Source organism: Berghia stephanieae, chromosome 7 (assembly GCF_034508935.2).
Source record: "Berghia stephanieae isolate SIO BIC M18660-M18661 chromosome 7, UCSD_Bste_1.3, whole genome shotgun sequence".
NCBI lineage: Eukaryota > Metazoa > Mollusca > Gastropoda > Nudibranchia > Aeolidiidae > Berghia > Berghia stephanieae.
Window position 1 is genome coordinate 15,398,592 of NC_088366.1, and position 26,457 is coordinate 15,425,048.

Genomic DNA, 26,457 nt, shown 5'->3' on the forward strand with positions numbered 1-26,457 from the left:
TTCCAGTCTTGATCTTAAGTTCAGACTGACAACTTCCTTTGTTTAACTGAACTTTATTTTTTTCCTCCAACTTTATTGTAATTAATCAATTAAATGTGTTTCGTTAGAATAAATTATTAAATGATTTAAAGCAGACAAATTGGGACCAATCTCAGAGTTTTTATTTTACGCAAGAGTTTATCTTTAGCAGACTGTGGTGTATATCATAGCCTACTCAAGATTTCTTGACTTGTCCGTGCTTTGGGCATGGTATTGGTAGGCCTACATTCTATTCATTGTAAAAAAGCTGCATCTCAAAAGCATTAATTAGATGTTTTTTCAATTGTCATGCCTCCCCTCAATAGCTATTATCAAAGGATAAAAATACTCATATTAAATTCTAACTTTGTTGTGTGACTAATTCCATGTGACAGAATTATTATCAACTATTTTTATTACAGAATACCACTGATACAAATCGAAAAAAATTCTCTCCACTCACAATCACAATTACAGATATGTACTTTATATTGCACCTTTGCTCCTGTTATGGATCAGTAACGGAAAATTCTTTTGTGTTTGTCTCGTGTTGAAAAACAAACGCACATATGCGCATATACGAGCATGCCCATATGTATCTATAATATTAATATTTTTTAAAATAAATTATATTTATGGCACATCTCAATATTTATGGGAAAAGGGATTTACAGGCATTGCACTTTTATTTTTAACAGGATCTGAAAAAAGATTAAAATGTTATTTTTTTTAATTGTCTCCAAATGCTCCAGACTTCAATTGTCATTAAGTAAACTGTACCAAATCATGGAACCTAAAAAATTGATAGTTTTCCAAAGCAGTGATTCAATATCATAGAATTGAACAAGGAGAATGTTGTGAGAAAACAGAACCAATCTGCTACTGGGTGGTCCAAAATAAAATGGGCCGGGCCGAGATTCAACATTTTGTTCTTCTTAAGGTCTTTATAATTGTATTAAAATTTAACAAAGACCAACTTCAACTATTTATCAGTTGCGTACTAGAATTTCGTTGTTATTAAGGTAAAAATCTTTTAATTTTTCAATATTCTTTGAAGCAAGCGTGTAGAAATAGAAAATATAAAATTAAACAAAATTAAACAAACACCTCACAAATTGTCACGTCATTTTTATTCAATTAAGACTAGGGAGTATATTTTTCCAAGTTGGAAATGGTTTTTTGACTTCTTTTAAGGTGATGTGTCTCCATTAGTGACTCCACTGTTTTTTCACTTACTTTTATAAATAGATACAAAATATAAAAGTATAACTCATTAGTCAAACTGAAAAATGACACAATGAATATTTTCTGATCATTAAAAAAAAGCACTGATGTAAAAAAAAAAAGTTTGTAAACTGGGATATTTCAGTTTTCAGTTAAGTTTATCCATGTTGCTGGTCTTTCTCGAGAATATCTTTAAAAAGCCATAAATTTAATAACTGCGAGTAGCACTCAGAAAAGAATATCATATGTATGTGCCATTATGATATTTGATTTTTCCATGCATCATACATTTTAAAAAAAAATCATGAATTAGTCAGCTGTTCACAGATTACAATAAAACTTTTAACATATCAATATATATATACATAAATATTCAAAATGATAACATGAGGATTTTTTGTCGTTGAAGCACAAAATGACCTTGGCTGCCTCACATTGTAGAAGAAGAAGAAGAAGGGTTGGTCTTTTAACTGATACTCATATACAGCCCACATTGTATCACTGTTCAATTTTTAGTAATTGGTCTATAGCAGCCATACTGTTAACTTATAATCCAAATAAAACAACAATGAACATGACTGGTCTTGCTGATAACTCAACGGATTCTATTCCAATTGTAATTTTTTCTTTGAAGTTCTAATTTTGTCAACATCTTCAGCATCATCATCATCGTCGTCATCAGAATTATAGTCATATCGGAAATATGAATACAATACATCAGCGATGAGAGAGACAAAATTGTCATACATAACCCTGAAACGTGTGGGCAGTAAATAAAAATTGAAGAATTGAGCAGGTGTCCACAAACAAACTTCCACAGAAAACAATCCCGCACTCTTATTCTTGACTTCTTTTTTAAATGAATCCCAGCTCTGTCCTTCCATGAGTCCCGTTGCGATAAGGAAGATTAAAATGTAGATTGGAGAAAACAAAAGCAAGTCTGGAATAAGCTGTATGAAGAAAAAAAAATAGGGAGATATTATGAATGTCTAAAATACATTTGAACTCATTAAAATTAGAGGAATTTTAATATATAAAGTATGTGTTGTAATAATAATAATAATAATAATAATAATAATAATAATAATATTGACTTTAAGAGTGTTGACTTTATGCGAATTCCACCCTAATCACTCCCATTTGTTCTATAATTGCTCTTTAACGTTGAGCAGATATGACCTATACGCTCAACCTTTGTTGGCGCTTTCTTACATTTGCACACTGATATTTTCTTATAATTCTCATGTTCCGGTTTGTCTCTTAAATCAATCACAATCTTTATCAATCCAATTTTCCTTGACATCAATTGTTGATTAGTGAATTTAAACAGGAAATGTCATTATCATAAGAGCTTTTCTTTCTCTTTTGCACATCCTTTTTATTCATCCAGTTCATCTTCAATCATTCTACGCACTTTCTATTCTATCAGGAAATCAACAAATTTAGTCCATAGTAATACAGTAGAACATGAAAGTAACGTACTCGGAAATAGCGAGTAAAATCTAAATCCCCGTTGTTTTCCCTTATTTGAGTCAATAAAATTAGCATGAAAGTAGCGAGTATGAAAAAGAGGTCAACTCGGAAATAACGAGCATTTCCTGCCCATGCCTAGGACTGCAAACGAAGTAAAGCAAAACAAGAGACAATGGCAATTTAAATATTTTTAGCCTAGCCTCTTTTCTTTTCTTATTTTTCGTTACGAGTAATATTACATAGTAGCCTAGTCTGTAGTAGTACATAATAGGCGAAACAAATTTGGGTGGGGGTTGGGTTTGTGTGCGTGTGTGTGTATTGGGGGTGGGGGTCAATTATTCACCCAATTAGCCACTCCCACGCCTCGTTCTGAAAAAAGTCCGCGAAATTAAAGGGGAGGCAAGAGAAAATCAGCTGATCGTTAAAATAGTAACAGAAAAGTGGAGGTGCTCGGCAATGAATGCAAGAAAGACATTTAAAACGCCGTAAAAATGTTTAAAAATCACTTAATGTTATAATTACCATCCATAACAACCTGTCAAATTCACATATGTAAGATGTCAAGCCAAAATTAATAATAAAATAATAAAGAACACGATTGACCGGTGGTCCGTTGACTACACATGCATACGAGTACCAGAAATATTTTGTAAACAATGTAACACAATATAATGTGTAAGTTTCAAAGCAAATGCAACCACAAATAACATCAAAGAACAATGTGGGACTACTGTTTTAATTTCATAAAACCAAACGTATATTTTCTGCCCCCGATATTGAACGTGTAGTTAGTATGTATCGTACAAACAACATTCGTTTAGACAGGTAGTCGGGATTCTAGCGCCAGTTTTATTTGGGCAACCAGGATTGGGATTTCACTCAATGCACTTATTATTAATTATTATTATTATTATTATTATTATTATTATTATTATTATTATTATTATTATTATTATTATTATTATTATTATTATTATTATTATATTAATAATAATAATAATAATAATAATAATAATAATAATAATAATAATAATATATTATTATTATTATTATTATTATTATTATTATTAAATAATAATAATAATAATAATAAGCAGTTGAAAGGATATAGTCTTTGGTGTATAAGTGCATATGTACAATATTTCTTATAATAAATGCTTCAAAACAAAACAAAACTAAAAAAAATAAATAAAGAATAAATGAATAAAAATATCTATTTGGGCATTTACTTACATTAATAGTCTTGAAAATCACAATCACAATCCATGAAAATTAAATATCCCAAAATCCGAAGAAGACATGAATTTAATCCAAGATCCAACACAGGAATGTATTTTAATAGGAGACAGATATCCTATTAAAACCATAGCATTACTTGCAAACAACAATACCCCACTCTGCGTTTAACGGGCTTGTGGCCGTCACATTGTAAATTGTGGCCGCATTAAGGTAATCGGTGTCCTAAAGACTGACATACTGACATACAATCAATGAGAACTATAAAGAATCCATTCTAGAATTCAACTACAAACTGAAAAGCATGATAAATATCACTCTCTCAAATAATTTCCTTTGCTCAGGTTCACTCACACTCTCCTTTATTGCAAAACATTGATAAGTGAGATAAAGTTTGTATTTCAATTATAAACTTAATCACATAACCTAAATGATGGAGAATAAAAACAGCTAATTATAAAAAAAATTCACAGATCAAGTTATCTATTTGAACTCCACATATTTAGCTTAATTACTCATTGACCATATATTTTTTTAAATGGCATTGTTTCATTTAAACAAGACCATGACGCTTATGCCTGGACCGGGTATTTACAAATTCTGCTTTTGTGTTCCACTTTTCGAATCGAATTAATCTCTATCTTATCCGTTTATTTGCAAATTTTCTGCACTTTATAAATAAGACCATAACGCTTATGTCTGGACCGGTTGTTCGCAAATTCTGCCTTTGTGTTCCACTGTTCGATTAGAATTAATCTCTATTTTTTCCGTTTATTTGCAAAGTTTCTGCACTTTATAAATAAGACCATAGCGCTTATGTCTGGACCGGGCATTCGCAAATTCTGCTTTTGTGTTCCACTTTTCGAATCGAATTAATATCTAGTCTATCCGTTTATTTGCAAAGTTTCTGCATTTTATTAATAAGACCATAACGCTTATGTCTGGACCGGGCATTCGCAAATTCTGCTTTTGTGTTCCACTTTTCGAATCGAATTAATCTCTATCTTATCCGTTTATTTGCAAATTTTCTGCACTTTATAAATAAGACCATAACGCTTATGTCTGGACCGGTTGTTCGCAAATTCTGCCTTTGTGTTCCACTGTTCGATTAGAATTAATCTCTATTTTTTCCGTTTATTTGCAAAGTTTCTGCACTTTATAAATAAGACCATAGCGCTTATGTCTGGACCGGGCATTCGCAAATTCTGCTTTTGTGTTCCACTTTTCGAATCGAATTAATATCTAGTCTATCCGTTTATTTGCAAAGTTTCTGCATTTTATTAATAAGACCATAACGCTTATGTCTGGACCGGGCATTCGCAAATTCTGCTTTTGTGTTCCACTTTTCGAATCGAATTAATCTCTATTTTATCCGTTTATTTGCAAAGTTTCTAGATTTTATAAATAAGACCATAACGCTTATGTCTGGACCGGTTGTTCGCAAATTCTGCCTTTGTGTTCCACTGTTCGATTAGAATTAATCTGTTTTTTTTCCGTTTATTTGCAAAGTTTCTGCACTTTATAAATAAGACCATAGCGCTTATGTCTGGACTGGGCATTCGCAAATTCTGCTTTTGTGTTCCACTTTTTGAATCGAATTAATCTCTATTTTATCCTTCTATTTGCAAAGATTCTGCACTTTATAAATAAGACCATAACGCTTATGTCTGGACCGGGCATTCGCAAATTCTGCTTTTGTGTTCCACTTTTCGAATCGAATTAATCTCTATTTTATCCGTCTATTTGCAAAGATTCTGTACTTTATAAATAAGACTATGACGCTTATGTCTGGACTGGGTATTCGCAAATTTTCCTTTTGTGTTCCACTTTTCGAATCGAAATAACATCTAGTCTATCCGTTTATTTGCAAAGTTTCTGCACTTTATAAATAAGACCATAGCGCTTATGTCTGGACCGGGCATTCGCAAATTCTGCTTTTGTGTTCCACTTTTCGAATCGAATGAATCTCTATCTTGTCCGTTTATTTTCAAAGTTTCTAGATTTTATAAATAAGACCATAACACTTATGTCTGGACCGGGCATTCGCAAATTCTGCTTTTGTGTTCCACTTTTCGAATCGAATTAATCTCTATTTTATCCGTTTATTTGCAAAGATTCTGCACTTTATAAATAAGACCATGACGCTTATGTCTGGACCGGGTATTCGCAAATTCTCCTTTTGTGTTCCACTTTTCGAATCGAATTAATATCTAGTCTATCGGTTTATTTGCAAAGTTTCTGCATTTTATAAATAATAATAATTGTTCAAAATTTTACCTTACACCCGATATTACAAGTACAAGTGAGCCAGGTGAAGAAGATTGTCAAACAGTGTGACAGATGAAATAGGAAGAGAGAGAGAGAGGGAGGGAGAGAGAGAGAGAGAGAGAGAGAGAGAGAGAGAGAGAGAGAGAGAGAGAGAGAGAGAGAGAGAGAGAGGGCAAGAGAGAGAGAGAGAGAGAGAGAGAGAGAGGGGGGGCAAGAGAGAGAGAGAGAGAGAGGGTAAGAGAGAGAGAGATATTCGTTTTTTGTTCAAAATCTCTCTCTCTCTCTATCTCTCATTGCACAAGGTTGTGCTATTTACTACTATTTATCAAGAACAGCCAAGCTGGCAACCCAGTCTCTGTATAAACTAAGCAAGATGGCAACAGGGACCTCGCTCCTTATCCAATGCCGAAGCTTTAGTTTGAGTCAAACGGTTTTGTTAAAAAAAAACACCCAAAATAAGTTCGTGTCGTAAGTGATGGAAGTTGAAGTCGGCTTATTATAAAATCATTTTTATGGTCTGTTTGGATTACCCTTTTTAAATAGAAAAAGTGAATATAACATAAACTTGAAGAATAGGCAAGCTAAATGAAATTTAAATTGACTGATTAAATGAATACGTGAGGCAGAGTTGCGAACGACTACTGGGTTCCGACATTCCGATCCCAGTGTCATTCATGTTCACCGTACCGTGTTACTGTCTACACACTACACGGCATTGTTAGTGACTGGTCATGCCTGTTTTGTTTGTATGTTTCTTTTAATATGGGTCAATTTACAAAGAATAATAATAGAAATGTTCAAAACAAAAACTAGATTCACTATTACGTGCCTGTAATGAAGTGCTTTCCACAAACCGTGAGCGAGAATGATGGTGGAGGTAATGGCAACCATGTGGGTTTGTTATTGTTTCCTACCTCCGTCAACCCGCGCATCCAGTTGCGCACCCACGCTGATTCTAACCAATGTGGTGCCACGCGACACGCGAGGTAAGCACATGCCAACATACCTCACTTCGCAGCATCGGTCAGCGAGTAGCATCGTTAACGAACAACACGATCAGCGAGAGAGGGGAGTGTGGAACCATTATTTCAATGGGTCAGTGATTGAGTGATGCGCTTGCTTACCTCATCAAACATGCCGAGTGCATACAAACACTCGCGCGCACACGCACACACACACACACACTTCTATGTTCTTGTTTTTTTTTCTAGTCATGATTTTACTTGAAAAAAAAAAAAAAACACAAAAAACAAAAAAACAACAACAAAAAACCAAGCACTCTGCCACTTCTGTGAAGAAATTGAAATAGGGGCGACGGCTTTTACTCGAATTACACACTGAGGGGAATAACCAGCAATATTATAACCTTTCCTGGCAACTCGGGAATAGCTATTTCCGAGTTCTACTGTACTTTCAAACCATAAACAGACCTTCAACTTGAAAATATAAAAATTCTAATTTTTAGGCGATGAAAATTGTAGTCACTATTATTTACTTTAAAAATAAACAATTTATCCCCACACTCACATGGATTTTAAAAAACACTTCAAAATCTTTAAAATGATGTAGATTGGCATCAATTTTCATTTTCATTAAGTTTTAAGACTTATCATGCTCATGAAGTTCTGAATCTGAAACTGAATGTTACTCGAAGTAGACTCAATTCTGAGTATTTGTAATCAAGGGCGGAGAGAGTTGTTGAATGTGACAGGCATTTTTGGGGCTTAGGCTGAAGAAGTTCTGAAAATGGAGCCAAAATTTCGTAATTCTAAGAATTTTTCGTAATAATAGGTAGGTTTGCATTAAGTTCACGGGGGATGGAGTTGATGTCTATAGCGCTAGATGGACAATAATAATTGATTTCTGCAGTTCAGGCAAGATCACTAAGTGTTTTCAACCAGATATAATAGGCATTCATGCAGGATGGAGAGAGGAGCCACTACAAAATCTTCTGATCAACCCATGATCAGATGATCACCATCAGTCCTTTGCTTGTGAGTCGAATGTTCAACCAATTGAGCTATCAGTAACTATCAGGACCCCAGCTTTAGTCCATGACTTTTACAAAGCTAAACTTATACAAGTCTCTCAGAGGTTGTTGAACAAGTTACTATAAATATATGACATTAATTATACAATTTCATTCCATCCTTTATTAACTAAGTTTTGTAATGCAAAATATGAATCGCTTCAAACTTGATTTAATAAAAAATTTTTTTACTAAAAATAAAACAAATAAAATCACCTTAATTGCTGCAATTTTAATTGTGTTGCCAGGTATAAACTTGTCTAGATTCAAGTACCAGAAGTGAACAATTGGACTAAGACAAGCTCCAGCACCTAGCATCATAGCAGTTCTTTTGGGATCCCATGAGTCATTGGCATTCGGTTTGGAGAGTTGATAATTCTGTTGAATGACATCACCCATTGCAGATATCTGGCCACTTATGATAACATTAGTGTATAAAAGATAACGTGGGGAAAATGCAGTCTTGCCAAATCTTCGCAATTTCTGATAGGAAGATCTTGCAAGGTGTGGTAGTCGAAACTTTGATAAAATCATTGTGTGTTCTTTATTTTCTTTCTTTCAAGCCATCTACATCGATTTGAACTGAAAAGAAACCAAGATGAAAGACACATTTATTGAATTTCAACTCAACAAAAACACACAAAAAAAAATCCTTCCATGTGGCAGTTCCCTCCCTTATTCCTTCAGATTGCATGTAAGATAAGGCAAAGGAAAGGACAGTACAGAAGCCAGCTGCTTTGTCTAAAACAATTTCAATACAAGAGACAGCTTCCCCCCCCCCCCCCCACCCCCTAAAAAAAAAAGAAAGAAAAAAAGGAAAGAGACTAAAGTGGTGGTAGAGGTGGAGACTGTTTCTGTGATGGTGGTGATGGTGGTTGTAATGGTATGGCAGAAGTAATAGTGAAGATGATAAGGTAGTAATGGCATTGGTGGTGTGATGCTGTAAAAGTATTGGTGATAAAGATGACAAAGTGGTCCAAGTACCAAAGATAATGTCAGTTGTGGCTAAGGTGTTAATTGGTGATGTAGGGTTAAGTTGTGATGCTAATTTTGTTATAGAGATGATGACATAGTGGTTGTCTTAATGCTACTAGTTACTAGTTATGTGATGATTCTCATCATCCTTTGTTATAGTAGTGATGATGGCAATGACACAGTGCAACCGCTCTATAAAGACATCGTTTAGACCAGAGGATTGTTGTTATGGCGATCGAAGTCGACTGCCTTGAAGATAGTGTTATGTTACTTCTTGAAATGATAGAGCCATCCTTCACTCTTAGCTTTGACTTCAGACCTTTAGATCTCCGGTTTGGGTTCTCCTGTGGGCAATACAAAGTAAAGTCCTTGAAAAGGCTCTTGATTCATATTCTCTCATCATACCCAGGTGTAAAATGATTATCTGGCTGGTAATAGTGTTATTTTTGTTGAAAATATTTTAGATGCACCTTACACAAGCTCCATATCTCACCCTCAGTATTGGTGTTGGCTTCTCACTCTGTGTTAAGCATTTGAGCACATCTAGTGGATAATGTACTATACAATAGCTCACATTTTTAAACCTTTTTTTATTTTTGTCATATTTATTCAAAGTGTGAGGAAGATGATCATGGTGGCTGAGGTGACAGTGATATCGGCTTGACTGTGGTTATGATCATGCAGTGGCTGTAATAGTTGACATGATGCTTTACTTTTAATAGAAGACAGATAAAAGATGAAATTTTTTTTGCAGAAATGGGGAAAAAGTTCCAAATGAAACATTTTATGGTAAGATGAATTTTCATAAAGAGGTTTGTCAATGAAATATAGTGCAACCCCTGGATTGCCCAGGACCGGAAAATTATATCCCTATCCAGGGGTGTCGTTATTCCAAGGTTTTCAAGATGGCGGAAAAAGGGGGTGTGGTGAGACTATAATAATGATATGATGCATAGACCAGTGCCTGTGATAAGAATCGTCCCAACCACAATAGAATGTGTATTTTTTCCAGAGGTCCTTGTGGTCAATTTCAACTTTAAAAGTGGGGTCAAAGAGAAACTTACTTGGCCAAACAGTACAAACTTATGGACCCTCTTAAACAAAATAAATAAAACAAAACCAAAAATAAAACAAAAAATTAAAAAAACCTGATCAGACTAGGGGAAAAAAATAATATTGAGAAAAGAATATTTTTTCAAATAAAAAATTAAAATTAATTAATTGAAACACAGTTCTCTGTGTGGCCAATTTTGGCCAATGGCCATATGGCAGCCCTATAACGCTGTTTTTCTAAGTACCAGATGGCAACATGTGTTAGCATTGGTCGGTAACAAAGTGACCTCATTGGCTATGAGTAGGCTTTTTCATACCTTCAAGGTACAAGATCACGTTTTTCAAAAGCGATGATGCCTATTTCGGTAAAATTTGTTTTGTTTCAAGCATCGGTGTTGAGTGCCAATTATCAATGTTACTAAGCAGGTGTTTAATACTAAAATGTTTGTCACTAATTTTTAAAAATACCAATAACAATAACAAAGCTCTTAACGAGCTAAAGTAAAAAAAGTCTGAAAATTTTAGACAGACATCGAGTTACTCTAATAAAGAGTTGTGCCCCTTTGTTATTAGTTAATGACTTCAGCTACTGATTAATTAGTTACTATTCATAAAGTCCATTGTTTAAAATATTAGTTGAGCTTACAAATATGAGAGTGGCATGCCTAGAGCAGGATGCACTCTTTGTTCCTTACTTTTCATATTTGAGCTATATTATTTTGCCCTTCTACTTACAATGTTGTTGCGATATATTAGTATATACTTTAACTTATACTCAGTAATAAATTGTTCTCTCACATTTAATCACTTAATGCTTCTAGATTGAGTAATTCCACAATATTAATCTAGTGTCCCATCGGAAACAAACCAAAACAACATGTGTTTTCATTGCAATGGTAACTATTTTCAAACAAACTTTACTTTGTAACACCCAGGGACTGGGTTTGGCTTTTACTTTTAGCCAACTGAAAATTTGTCATGGCAGTAATGTAAGTGGCGGACTCGTTTGGAATAGTGCTCGATGGTATTTTTGTAAAATAGTGGACCTTGCCAAGTGGAGTTATGTTACCAATGTTTTGACTAGCAACCAGGTTGCCACATTGGATTTTTTGTAGAAAATTTTTGCTTCTCTTCAAGACATAGGGAAATTTTTTAAGTTTTCAAAAACATATAATCAGGAAGAGGAATGGGTGGACTACCAATCCCTTGTTATATTACGACTATGAATGACAGGGGCCAAAACTATGACACTTGGGATCTTCCGACCTCCGAAATAGGGGATTATCCGAAGTAAAGGGTAAGGCGCTTATGAAATACTTAATATGGTATTAGAAAATATAATTTAGGTATTTATTTCAAATTCCATGCTTTACCACTCTATATTAATTTCTTGCAACATTATGCATTTCTATTCTTTCGTGATTGCAATGTACTGATGTGTACATGTTCACAAGTCTGATAAGGGAGCACAACTATTGTTTTGTTTGTTTGTTTTTAAGGGTTTTAGGGCGCTTGCAACACATTTAGGTCATATCAGCGCCAGTAAAAAGGAAGAAAATTGGATAGTGAAAAGATTCTAGATTTACAATTAAAAGGATTTGAGGAAAAAGTAAGACAAAGGAGAATGGTTCAAATAGGGAACAGATGTAGATTCCAAGAGCAAACTATCAATGTGCTTAGTTTGAGATCACTTAAAAGTCTCACCCAGACACAAGCACAACGTCCCACTAAGAGGAATACACTCAAATGCTTATAATATACATCCAAAATAACAATTTTAACAATACCTAACAGAGAGATGGTTTACAAGGGAAAAAAATATCATCTCCCAAAACAATAACTATGCATTCGACTGTTTCCCTCCCAGCCAGGGTCAGGACAAAACCAAGTAATCTCATTCCAAGACAAAGACAGAAATCAAGTTGGAAAACAGGTATAGGGGGATAGAAGACATAGAAAGTACCTCCCTGCCCACTATGGGAGGTCAGGAACCCCACCCAGGGAGCGTAACTATGTGCTTGATTTAACATTATTGTAATGGACAATATTTTGTGTTAGTTTGAGAGTATTTCCATTACAACAATGATCCCAAAACAATTTGAATGATCAGACCTGCAAATATGTGCACGTCACAATGTTATTATATCCTACTTGAACTTATTTGCAGGTCTGATAACCCAATTCCTTATGGGCCCAATGTTGCAATGGAAATCTAGAAAAATATGAAGCAAATTATTGTCCATTAATTACAACAATGTCAAACTAAACCCATAAGTGGGTTCAATGTCAGACCTGAATATATGTACATGTCAATTATATCCCATCATTTTCCTTGAGACTTATCACAATATTTAAAATTTTAATTTGACATTTCAAAAGATTGGCTGCAATTTATTTTGATCAACACAAAACATCGGCCGCTTGGCGGGGACCACTTTTTTTTTTTATTACAAAAGTACCCTCTTGACTCTCAGTCTCAAGTTTCAAATACAATGATTTCAACTATTATATATATGATTTCCACTAATTCTTCTCACATAGTGGCAATTCGGACACGAGTCTGAAAAGTCTCCCATGGCTATTCAGACTCTCAACTCCAATGTCTGCAAAAACACAGTGCAGGCAGTGGGAAGAGATGATAGAAGAAGAAGAGTTCAGAGGAAATTCTGTTTTTCCCATATCAGAGTGATTGTAGAGGATTGTTGTCCATCTAAAACTATCAGAAAAATATTGTCCTGATTATATAAGAACATCGCGAAAAGTTGTTGGAAAGCATTTTCCTTTACACCACAGTTACTTTGACTTTTGTTCCTTATTCTTTTCTTTTAAATCTCGAACTGAGCTTCCAATTGATTGCGTGCTGATAGTTACCATACTCAGACCACGAGTGTTATTTTCATCAATTTTATGTACATGTCACTAAATCAAAATGACTAGATATTACACTAATAGAGAGACAACTAACATAATAATAGATAATGCTCTAACAGAGTGGCACCTAACATAACAAACATCTGTATGTCTTGTTATTTTTCTTCTACTTCTAATATGTAAAAATAAATCAGTTTGTCTTTTTTTTTAAATATATATATATATTTATAAAATATTATTGTTCATCTTCTTCTCACTATTATAAGTGGTCACAACACGAAATTTACGAAAATCGGTGCAATCGGTATCAGGGCGAAAACGTCTGAGCGGTAAGGAGCACGATCTATCTAGACAGGTGACAATAGATTTCGCTCTAATTTTAATTACACACGCGCACACAATTAAAAACAAAAAAAAAAACAAAAAAACTATAGTGCTACAGGAACTATTCCGAATGACTTGTTGCTCGCACATGCGCAGTAGAGTTTGAGTCCCAATAGCCAATAGCCGCAGGAGACTATTCAGACTCGAGTCCGAATAACCGCAGCCATCATGATTCATATCATCATAAGGCGAACCCATTCTCAGCTCAAGTTTGTGTTAGTTTTGGAATAACGTATGGACTTTACCTAATACGATCCGGATCAACAATCCATTGGCCTTAGCCTACTTAGTCTGACTTAGACTTTTGACTTAACTTTACATTCCAAAAAAGTTTATATTAGACTAGAGTATGAAAAAAAGCAACAAAACTAAACCGGCCGATAACTGAAGAGGGAATTTAAAGGGTCTTTGACTTTGATGATGAAATTAAATTGCAAATTAAGTCGGGACTTTTTATTCTATGATGTATTTTAAAGTTTTCTTTACACCCATTACCTTAAAAATCTATAACTTTGGTCTTTGTCTTATGACTTATGAAACATAGTTTTCCTTTCGTTTTCATTTATGTTTATAACGCGTTTCCACTTCCGGGGCACAGCAACGGGGAGCTCTTTTTTCCAAAGGAAGTGTGTATATAATCTTCCATAAGAATTTGATACACGTTTAATTTGGGTGTAATCATTGACTTACTAATAATAGACCGGAAATCTCCACTGCGCGGCGGGGCAAAATGCGATGCTTTTTGCGTGCGCAGCCATTATCGCCTATATGACTCCACCCTCGGGTCTGCGTGTAGTACTCCCGCGCATTGTTCGAATGGCATGTATGGTTTACAACCGTATCGCCTCGTCGGTTATGAATGTTTCAACTTAGTTTGACTTATAACATACCAGGCATCGACAGCAATACTCAGTCTAATTGAGTCAATCTATATACTGAAAGTAGAAAATCACGAAAATACACTATGGAGGTATGCATGCAACCAACATAATTGATAAAACCAATCATATTTCATCGATCTTGTTGTAGCAATACATCCCGATGGGCAGTGCACCTCCTACCCATTGAGTAAGTGTATGCAAATGATGGTGCAGAACTGCGTCTCTGTCTTAGCATCAACAACAGTCAGTGTGCAATGCAAGTGGGATTATAGGTATCGTAGACATGTCGGCATGTTCGTGTCTGATTCATGCTGCGTGCCACACAATAGCAATAGTGGTAAGCTAGGTCTTAAATAACCTATGTAATTTAACTTTTGTTGTTGTTGTTTCTTTATGTGTGTATGATATTTTATATTTTTATCTATAAATCCCGCCTAAGCGAAAGCCCCCTACTGTGCTGATGCGAAAAGGCCCCGATTTGAAATATATTCCGCAACAGGCATTGATAATTGCTAATTGTTTTTTTTTTTTTTTTGGTTTTTCTGTTTTGTTTTGTCAGTGCCTGAAGAAAAAGAAATGGAAAGGCTCATGTTGTGTTGCCTGGAATTGTTCTAATAGACAGACCAAGAGGTCCGAACTTCATTCTAATGACAGAGAAGAAGATCTTACCTTCCACCGTTTTCCTTCAAATCCTTCAATGAGAAAACAATGGATTGTCGCGATTAAACGACAGAAATTCACACCATCTCGGTTCACTAGAATCTGCAGCAAACACTTTACAGCCACAGACTTTACAGCGAGCAAAACAAGGCGGCGATTGAAAAAGACTGCAATTCCTTCCGTTTTTACATATCCACAACATTTGCAGCCGAAAACGGCCATCCAGAGGAGAAAATTAATAAGAAACCCAACTATGAACAGCAATCGACCATTTCGAACCAGTGAAAATCTAAATTCCGCTCTTCAAGACCACACGTACTTTTGTTCAAATGCAAATAAACAAACTAAACTAGAAAACCAACTGGCAAGGCTAAGGAAAAAAATCAAAAACAATCGCACAAAAATTATGCGATCAAAATCCCGTAACAAAAAATTGACAGAGATCATAAGCGGTCTTAAAAATCAACGGTTAATAAAGGCCAAAGCTGAAGCGATTCTACAAAAAACTTTTAGTGGAATGTCTCTGGACCTTTTTCGTCATATTCAAAGATGTGGTAACGCAAAGAAAAGGATTTACCTTCCTAAGGTGAAGAAGTTTGCCCTTGCTCTTCACTTCTTGTCTCCGAAGGCATACGAGTTTGTGAGGCCCATTTTGCGTCTGCCTCACCAACGGACTCTTCGTCACTGGAAAGCGTCAATTAGTTGCTCGCCTGGATACCTGGACAATATGCTACACGTTGCGTCGAAAAAAGCTGAGGAGACCAATAGTAAATACTGCTCGTTGATATTAGACGAAATGAGTATAAGACAGGACGTGTCATGGGTACCCAGTGAGCACAGATTCTGCGGATTCAGAGACTTCGGACAAGGACCCGTCGACAGTCGGGAGGCTACGAATGCACTGGTATTCAGTTTGAAAGGGAGATGGAAAGTGCCAATGGCCTATTTTTTGACGGACCATATTAACTCCTCTCAGCTGGCATTTTGTATCAAAGAAGCCATGGAAAAAGCAGCAGACTACAATCTCATAGTAAAAGCTGTTGTCGCCGACGGTCTGAAGGCCAATATGAAAGCCGCAACAGAGCTGGGCTGCGACATAAATCTGGAGACTTTGAAGACCAACTTCAAACATCCCCACCCTCAGTTTAAGGATGAAAATGTCTACATGATATGTGACCCTCCCCATATGCTGAAGCTATTCAGAAACTTACTGGCGGACACAGGAAGCTTGACGAGAACCACGAACAGCGGAGTGAAAGCAATTTCTTGGCAATACATTGTCCAACTTCACCTGCTACAGAAAAAAGACAGTCTGTACCTTGCAAACAAGATCACGGAAAAACACATCAAGTTTCAAAATGTGAAAATGAAAGTCAAAATAGCCGCGCAAACACTGTCCAATAGTGTGGCCACAGCTATTGACCATCTGAGGGACGACCTAAAGCTGGAGCAATTCAAGGACTCTGAGGAAACGTGCCTTTTTCTACGGACAATCGACCGGCTGTTTGATATACTCAACACAAAAAATCCGTTTGCAAGAGGTTCGAAAGCTGCCTTGAGTCCCCAGAATGTAGAGTCATGGCAACCGTTTTTGGAGGATGTCCAGAAATACCTCGTGTCTCTCCAAGAGCCATCGGGATTGCCAATACACAGAACCCTGAAGAATCAATGTGTCCTGGGCTTCATCATAACGGCCCAATCAACCCTGGATCTTGCAAGAGAACTTTTTGCCCGTGGCAACCAGTATTTCCTCACTTACAAGTTCTCACAGGATCACGTCGAAATGTTTTTCAGTAAAATTCGGCAGAGAAATGGGTGGAACAACAACCCTAACGCCCAACAGTTCCGCAGTGCCCTCAAAAGTCTGATGATAACCAACTTGATCAAGGCGTCGGACAATGGAAATTCTACCCCACAGGACGACACAGTTGAGTTGCAACTGGACTTCCCACTGGACACAAGAAAGCCAGTTCCTCTAACGAAGATGGATTGTGAAAAGTCAAGAGTGGAAGAGGAAGAGGACCAAGAAATGATGGTGGCAATAAACGACTTACTGGACACGCCTCTCGTCAGCGACTCAGATTGGCGACAGTCCTGTTTATTTTACACGGCCGGATTTGTTGCAAAAAAAAGCCCAAAAGTCCATCAAATGCAACACCTGTAAGGACGCGCTGTATGATGCACAAAACACATCTTCTACGCAATCTCAATTCCTCAAGCGCAAGAACACTGGCGGTCTAACCATCCCATCAAATGGTGTTGTGACAGTTGTGGAAACGTGTGAAAAGGTGTTTCGCTGCACTATGCCTAGTCCAGCATTGATGGACAGACTTCCGTCCCAGAGTCACATTGACCTTCACATGCAGACCGTCGTCTTGTCCCATCTCCGCTCAAAACACCTTAGCCTTTTCCCTTCTTTAAGGGACCATTTTTTTGACCACGAGATAGCCATAGAAACCAATCACATCACACAGCTAGTCAAATCCATCTCCAGCGTTTACTTTAGGATGAGACTTTTCAAAGCGGGGCAAATGTACCAGAGACGGAAAATAATGATGGGGAAAATATCAAAAAGGATGAAGTTCAACAAGATCATCCTTTTCAGTGGACTATAAGTACAAAAGGGGGAAAGGGGGAGGAGGGAGTGTTACACATCGTTAGTTTTAATGAATCAGTGAATGGTGTTTTCTTTCGACTTAACTGATCGTGCTGTAGGTAATAATAATAATAATAATAATAATAACGAAGAAGAAGAAGAAGAAGAAGAAGAAGAGATAATGGACCTGGGGCAAGATTACAACACTTGTATCCGATGGAGACGGCTATCCACTGTGACGGACTTGTTGCCAAGCACCGAAAGGATAAATAAGTAAGTAATAATAATAATAATAATAATAATAATAATAATAATAATAATAATAATAATAATAATAATAATAATAATAATAATAATGATGATGATAATAATTAATAATAATAATAATAATAATAATAATAATAATAATAATAATAATAATAATAATAATAATAATAATAATAATAATAATAATAATAATAATATAATAATAATACGGGTGGAATCTAAGCCCACTCTAAAGAGCTTTGTTGACGAATATTATGATGTGGTTATCGAGTCGAGTCGTTGCCTTGGTGCGGCGAGCGAGAAGAGGTGGAGCGCTATAGCGTGCGCGGCAGTTCCCCATGCACGCCTCGCAACTCTCTCGTTGAGCGTCCCGTCTATATTCATACGTCGATGGTTGAAGCCTATTACACCCATCGACGTATGAATATAGACGGGACGCTCAACGAGAGAGTTGCGAGGCGTGCATGGGGAACTGCCGCGCACGCTATAGCGCTCCACCTCTTCTCGCTCGCCGCACCAAGGCAACGACTCGACTCGATAACCACATCATAATATTCGTCAACAAAGCTCTTTAGAGTGGGCTTAGATTCCACCCGTATGATTATTATTATTATTATTATTATTATTATTATTATTATTATTATTATTATTATTATTATTATTATTATTATTATTATTATTATTATTATTATTATTATTATTCATTATTATTATTATTATTATTATTATTATTATTATTATTATTATTATTATTATTATTATTATTATTATTATTATTATTATTATTATTATTATTATTATTATTATTACTTACTTATTTATCCTTTCGGTGCTTGGCAACAAGTCCGTCACAGTGGATCGCCGTCTCCATCGGATACAAGTGTTGTAATCTTGCCCCAGGTCCATTATCTCTTCTTCTTCTTCTTCTTCTTCTTCTTCTTCTTCTTCTTCTTCTTCTTCTTCATTATTATGATTATTATTATAATTACCTACAGCACGATCAGTTAAGTCGAAAGAAAACACCATTCACTGATTCATTAAAACTAACGATGTGTAACACTCCCTCCTCCCCCTTTCCCCCTTTTGTACTTATAGTCCACTGAAAAGGATGATCTTGTTGAACTTCATCCTTTTTGATATTTTCCCCATCATTATTTTCCGTCTCTGGTACATTTGCCCCGCTTTGAAAAGTCTCATCCTAAAGTAAACGCTGGAGATGGATTTGACTAGCTGTGTGATGTGATTGGTTTCTATGGCTATCTCGTGGTCAAAAAAATGGTCCCTTAAAGAAGGGAAAAGGCTAAGGTGTTTTGAGCGGAGATGGGACAAGACGACGGTCTGCATGTGAAGGTCAATGTGACTCTGGGACGGAAGTCTGTCCATCAATGCTGGACTAGGCATAGTGCAGCGAAACACCTTTTCACACGTTTCCACAACTGTCACAACACCATTTGATGGGATGGTTAGACCGCCAGTGTTCTTGCGCTTGAGGAATTGAGATTGCGTAGAAGATGTGTTTTGTGCATCATACAGCGCGTCCTTACAGGTGTTGCATTTGATGGACTTTTGGGCTTTTTTTTGCAACAAATCCGGCCGTGTAAAATAAACAGGACTGTCGCCAATCTGAGTCGCTGACGAGAGGCGTGTCCAGTAAGTCGTTTATTGCCACCATCATTTCTTGGTCCTCTTCCTCTTCCACTCTTGACTTTTCACAATCCATCTTCGTTAGAGGAACTGGCTTTCTTGTGTCCAGTGGGAAGTCCAGTTGCAACTCAACTGTGTCGTCCTGTGGGGTAGAATTTCCATTGTCCGACGCCTTGATCAAGTTGGTTATCATCAGACTTTTGAGGGCACTGCGGAACTGTTGGGCGTTAGGGTTGTTGTTCCACCCATTTCTCTGCCGAATTTTACTGAAAAACATTTCGACGTGATCCTGTGAGAACTTGTAAGTGAGGAAATACTGGTTGCCACGGGCAAAAAGTTCTCTTGCAAGATCCAGGGTTGATTGGGCCGTTATGATGAAGCCCAGGACACATTGATTCTTCAGGGTTCTGTGTATTGGCAATCCCGATGGCTCTTGGAGAGACACGAGGTATTTCTGGACATCCTCCAAAAACGGTTGCCATGACTCTACATTCTGGGGACTCAAGGCAGCTTTCGAACCTCTTGCAAACGGATTTTTTGTGTTGAGTATATCAAACAGCCGGTCGATTGTCCGTAGAAAAAGGCACGTTTCCTCAGAGTCCTTGAATTGCTCCAGCTTTAGGTCGTCCCTCAGATGGTCAATAGCTGTGGCCACACTATTGGACAGTGTTTGCGCGGCTATTTTGACTTTCATTTTCACATTTTGAAACTTGATGTGTTTTTCCGTGATCTTGTTTGCAAGGTACAGACTGTCTTTTTTCTGTAGCAGGTGAAGTTGGACAATGTATTGCCAAGAAATTGCTTTCACTCCGCTGTTCGTGGTTCTCGTCAAGCTTCCTGTGTCCGCCAGTAAGTTTCTGAATAGCTTCAGCATATGGGGAGGGTCACATATCATGTAGACATTTTCATCCTTAAACTGAGGGTGGGGATGTTTGAAGTTGGTCTTCAAAGTCTCCAGATTTATGTCGCAGCCCAGCTCTGTTGCGGCTTTCATATTGGCCTTCAGACCGTCGGCGACAACAGCTTTTACTATGAGATTGTAGTCTGCTGCTTTTTCCATGGCTTCTTTGATACAAAATGCCAGCTGAGAGGAGTTAATATGGTCCGTCAAAAAATAGGCCATTGGCACTTTCCATCTCCCTTTCAAACTGAATACCAGTGCATTCGTAGCCTCCCGACTGTCGACGGGTCCTTGTCCGAAGTCTCTGAATCCGCAGAATCTGTGCTCACTGGGTACCCATGACACGTCCTGTCTTATACTCATTTCGTCTAATATCAACGAGCAGTATTTACTATTGGTCTCCTCAGCTTTTTTCGACGCAACGTGTAGCATATTGTCCAGGTATCCAGGCGAGCAACTAATTGACGCTTTCCAGTGACGAAGAGTCCGTTGGTGAGGCAGACGCAAAATGGGCCTCACAAACTCGTATGCCTTCGGAGACAAGAAGTGAAGAGCAAGGGCAAACTTCTTCACCTTAGGAAGGTAAATCCTTTTCTTTGCGTTACCACATCTTTGAATATGACGAAAAAGGTCCAGAGACATTCCACTAAAAGTTTTTTGTAGAATCGCTTCAGCTTTGGCCTTTATTAACCGTTGATTTTTAAGACCGCTTATGATCTCTGTCAATTTTTTGTTACGGGATTTTGATCGCATAATTTTTGTGCGATTGTTTTTGAGTTTTTTCCTTAGCCTTGCCAGTTGGTTTTCTAGTTTAGTTTGTTTATTTGCATTTGAACAAAAGTACGTGTGGTCTTGAAGAGCGGAATTTAGATTTTCACTGGTTCGAAATGGTCGATTGCTGTTCATAGTTGGGTTTCTTATTAATTTTCTCCTCTGGATGGCCGTTTTCGGATGCAAATGTTGTGGATATGTAAAAACGGAAGGAATTGCAGTCTTTTTCAATCGCCGCCTTGTTTTGCTCGCTGTAAAGTCTGTGGCTGTAAAGTGTTTGCTGCAGATTCTAGTGAACCGAGATGGTGTGAATTTCTGTCGTTTAATCGCGACAATCCATTGTTTTCTCATTGAAGGATTTGAAGGAAAACGGTGGAAGGTAAGATCTTCTTCTCTGTCATTAGAATGAAGTTCGGACCTCTTGGTCTGTCTATTAGAACAATTCCAGGCAACACAACATGAGCCTTTCCATTTCTTTTTCTTCAGGCACTGACAAAACAAAACAGAAAAACCCAAAAAAAAAAAAACAATTAGCAATTATCAATGCCTGTTGCGGAATATATTTCAAATCGGGGCCTTTTCGCATCAGCACAGTAGGGGGCTTTCGCTTAGGCGGGATTTATAGATAAAAATATAAAATATCATACACACATAAAGAAACAACAACAACAAAAGTTAAATTACATAGGTTATTTAAGACCTAGCTTACCACTATTGCTATTGTGTGGCACGCAGCATGAATCAGACACGAACATGCCGACATGTCTACGATACCTATAATCCCACTTGCATTGCACACTGACTGTTGTTGATGCTAAGACAGAGACGCAGTTCTGCACCATCATTTGCATACACTTACTCAATGGGTAGGAGGTGCACTGCCCATCGGGATGTATTGCTACAACAAGATCGATGAAATATGATTGGTTTTATCAATTATGTTGGTTGCATGCATACCTCCATAGTGTATTTTCGTGATTTTCTACTTTCAGTATATAGATTGACTCAATTAGACTGAGTATTGCTGTCGATGCCTGGTATGTTATAAGTCAAACTAAGTTGAAACATTCATAACCGACGAGGCGATACGGTTGTAAACCATACATGCCATTCGAACAATGCGCGGGAGTACTACATGCAGACCCGAGGGTGGAGTCATATAGGCGATAATGGCTGCGCACGCAAAAAGCATCGCATTTTGCCCCGCCGCGCAGTGGAGATTTCCGGTCTAATATTAGTAAGTCAATGGCTTCAACAGTCATGACGTCACTTCCCTCGGAGTGACGCATGGTAATTTAGTAACTGACTCTAAACTATCGGAACAATGGCGGACGCCCTTATGAAATATTCCTCCGACGAGCATAAAAGTGTATCCAAATGAGAAAAATATTATAAATATGATCTTGTTTTGACTTTTATACATTCTTATCGCATAATATGGAAAGTTCTAGCCAGCATGAAGAAGAAAAAGTACCGATTTTCTTTGTTTAGAACCACGCTGCTCGCCGTTGCTGGGTGACGTGACATCAGACTAATGAATCCAATTAGTGTGACCCAGTACCCAACGCAGTGGTACCCAATCCTATGGAATGTAATAATCGATGGTAACTTGCGTTCCTAACCCAAAATTAAATATGTTCTCTCCGTCAATCAAGAAAGTCCTTCCCCACGCTTGTAAATCTTAAATTTGGCAATTTGCGATTCAATAGTATATTATTATGGCCTATAATTTGTTGTTTTTATTGTTGCTGTTGTTGTTGTTGTTGTTGCTGTTGTTGTTGCTGTTGTTGTTGTTGTTGTTGTTGGGAGGAGGAGGGTGGGTTTTAATGTGGTGATTGTGGTGGCATGGTGAAGATATTGTAGTCGTGGTCATTGTAGTATTATTGTTGTTGTTTTATTTAATAATAATGGAAAGATGCTGATCGTGGTAGTGACGACAATGGTGATGGTGATAAGGCTGGTGTAATGATGGTGTTGGTGGTGGTAGTATTGCGGATATGTGGTCTTATGGTATGACACTCACTTTCGGATCGGAAGATCCTGGGTTCGAGCCTCGCTCGGCGCATAGTTGAGTCCTTGGAGAAGGCTTTTTACTCACATTCTATCACCGCACTCAGGTGTAAAATGAGTACCTGGCCGTTAACAGCGTTGTCTATGTCCGAAAACATTATAATATCGCCTAACAGGCGTCATGTCCCGTCCTAAATGTTAAATGTTGCTGTTGGCCAGGGACATCTTGTAAAGCGCCTTGAGCACATTTAGTGGATATTGTGCTATATAAAAGCTCTTTTTTTAAAAAAGCTCATGAATCTATTAATTTTATTTCTGGGAATTCAAAATAGGAAAATAACTTTTGAAACGGAGCCGGAGTTTTCTTTTTGCGATGATCCACTAAAAGATTGAGATTCCCAACTATGAATTATTGGAAATAAATACCTACATGTCGGCTGTAACTCAATAATGTCAATGGCACAATAACTAAACATAATTCATTTTTGTCAGCCGCTCATTTGATATATATGAAGATCCGATGGCTTATTTGGCACAGCACATACCCCACTATCTAGCTAGTAGGTACCTAATGGAACTGGGTCAGTATAAACCCTTGCCATCTCCGCCCCCTTGACACAACTGTCACTGCCCACCTGTTCATATAGCTAAGATTGAGTAGCTTGGTGTTTAGATCAGGTGGAAAGTACTTTGACAAAAATTGCAATCTCGTCAAATCAGTTGCTGTTTGTTCGATTTTACATTACTACTCGATTTAATTATCTATACGCCATACTTTAGTAATCTCTTATTGAGAGTTATTGACGTTGAAGATTAGATACTCACATTGAAAGATAACAAGACTCAAACAGGAGTCAAAACTGTAGTGATCTATTTCAAATCCCTCCTAACTTTCTCAGGATTTTGAATAACTCAATACATATTTTCTCACAGATGCGCCTCGATAATTTATTACACCAACATCTGCTGTAATTTCAAAAACGCCTAAGTATGACACTGAATACATTAATGTCCAGCCGATAGGCGAGAGGTGCTATATGGCCAAATAATTAATCGAACATCCGGCCAATCAAGCGCCATAAAATTATCCCAGGATTACACAAGATTGATTACCTAACGCCCAGCACGACGGACGTACGCGTAATATGATTGGTCTCGAGCAAACTGACCAGTAATATCCTGGCACTAACGAATCCTGGAACATCTTTGGTTTCTGGGATTGACTAAACTCCAGTCATATTTCTATATAATCAAAGACTCAGCTAATTCGGCCTCTCTCTCTCTCTCTCTCTCTCTCTCTCTCTCTCTCTCTCTCTCTCTCTCTCTCTCTCTCTCTCTCTCTCTCTCTCATCCCATGACTATATGACCAATATGCTATTCTTGTGACCAATTTGAAATTCTATTTAGTGCGAAACATCGTGCGGACAAGGGTATGAAATAAGTATATCAATCTTATAGTTGTGGATTTAAATAGTGTTATGATTAATTACTGCCATTTAAAACTAGTATGTGTACTGAGTAATAATTCATGTAGTGTTTTCACCTGGGCCATAAATAGACACAACCTATAAAATAACCGAAATTGATAGCTCATGTAAATACATTGCATTTCATTCACTCTCTAGATCTATATAGGTATATATGCCTTCCAAATGAATGAATTACATGAATTACATTTACAAATGTGTTATCGCTAATACGCGATTAATTATGTATTTATATGTATTGATTCTTATGCTCTCGTTGGTTACTTATATTTCCCCATCCCACTAACTATATGTATCTCGTTAATTAAATTAAGGATAATGACTAACAGAATTTAGATCAGTGGTGATGTCAAGGATTTGTTAATTGGAAATCTTCACAACACTGCTCATAAGGAATATAAAAATGTTACAACAAAGATTTGCTCCATTATTTCACAGTCGGGCCGGGTTATACGTTGATCCAGAGCTGAATCTATCAAGTGACCCACTGGGACAACCAGAGAATGACAAAAACGGCTCCTCCATAAAATAACGAGACAGAAGCAGTCTCAACGCTTCCACCAGTCACATCCAAACAGATAAGGAACCGATTATAATAATTTGAGAAACGGAAATGGGGGGATGAAAACTAACTACCCATGATTACCCAGAACCTAACTTTAATTTATTAAAATGTACTATTATTCTTTTGGCCAATTATAATTTATATTCTTATTGTGTGAGGCAACTCTGTTGATTTATATTAAAGTATTTCTGCTTTAACGGGGATTAATACTTACCTTCTGAACCTAATCTATCCATATATAACGTACCAATAATCTACCACTACTTCTACTACCTACTTCTTTAAACTTAAATCTTTCTTACTATCTGTCAAGCTGACATGAACTTTAACCCGACTATAACAGGGTAAAAGTGTCACCAGACAACTTATGTCTTTGGGGAAACTATCTCACTCCTATTTGTCTACTCCTACTTTCCACTTCTCCTGTATAGACGCGACAAAAAAAAAAAAAAAAAAAAAAAAAAAAAAAAAAAACAACAAAAAAAAACAAAGACTAAACAAGAGAAAGAACAGATAACTTAACTGCCAGTTTTATAAATGTTGAATTGCCAAGTGACAAAATTATTTTAGTGATGAAAGAAGAAGACTATCTTCGTCGATTATGAGAACTAGCATTAATCAGTTATGTCATTCAGAGTCATTAGGCTCATGGAGCCCGGTTAATTAGCTTTAAACGGATAATAGCAATTGCTTTCTGCCCTTTGTGTATATGACGCTAGTCTATCGCAAAGTACTTTCCGACAGATCAAACAGTATCAGACCCAGCTACCCAATCACTGCCGGGTGGACAGGGGTCAGACATAAATCTCAACTGCACCTAGGATCGATTTCGGTCCCTTTGGTTGAGAAGCTAGTGCTCAATCTGTTATGGACCTCTAGTTATGGACATAGACATAGACATACTTCCAAAAAATCATTTCCAGATCTAATTGAAAAAAACAACAAAACGAAACAAGTTTTACACAAAATGCAAAATGTTAATAAAAACACTTACTTGCACGATTTAGGGCCGACCAATTTTTATAGTATACATAATTATTGAAATCTTACACATCCGCTGAACGTCAAATCGAATCCACAAGAACACGACTAACATCCTGTCTTCCGTCTTCTGAACTAGGGAGTGAACATACCTACTGTTACC

General features: G+C 36.9%; 1 protein-coding gene across 3 annotated transcripts; it reads right to left on the reverse strand.

Moving 5' to 3' along the window:
* Positions 1-1,131: 1,131 nt before the first annotated feature.
* On the reverse strand, positions 1,132-26,457 carry LOC144976775 (mpv17-like protein 2). Of its 3 annotated transcripts, none has more exons than XM_078921201.1 (3): positions 26,308-26,457; positions 8,465-8,830; positions 1,132-2,192 (listed from the first exon to the last, which is right to left on the reverse strand). In XM_078921201.1, the coding sequence occupies exons 2-3, from the start codon at positions 8,780-8,782 to the stop codon at positions 1,848-1,850; spliced, it is 663 nt and encodes a 220-aa protein (XP_078777327.1). In that variant the 5' UTR covers positions 8,783-8,830; positions 26,308-26,457; the 3' UTR covers positions 1,132-1,847. The 3 variants fall into 3 exon arrangements, with proteins under 3 accessions (XP_078777327.1, XP_078777326.1, XP_078777328.1); XM_078921200.1 differs by lacking the exon at positions 26,308-26,457 and adding an exon at positions 14,027-14,086; XM_078921202.1 differs by lacking the exon at positions 26,308-26,457 and adding an exon at positions 9,347-9,565.

Coding starts and splice junctions, on each gene's coding strand:
- LOC144976775 (XM_078921201.1), bottom strand. CDS start 8,782: ATGATTTTATCAAAGTTTCGACTACCACACCTTGCAAGATCTTCCTAT. Junction 2,193..8,464: donor TTAAAATTGCAGCAATTAAG/GTGATTTTATTT, acceptor TTCTTCATACAG/CTTATTCCAGACTTGCTTTT.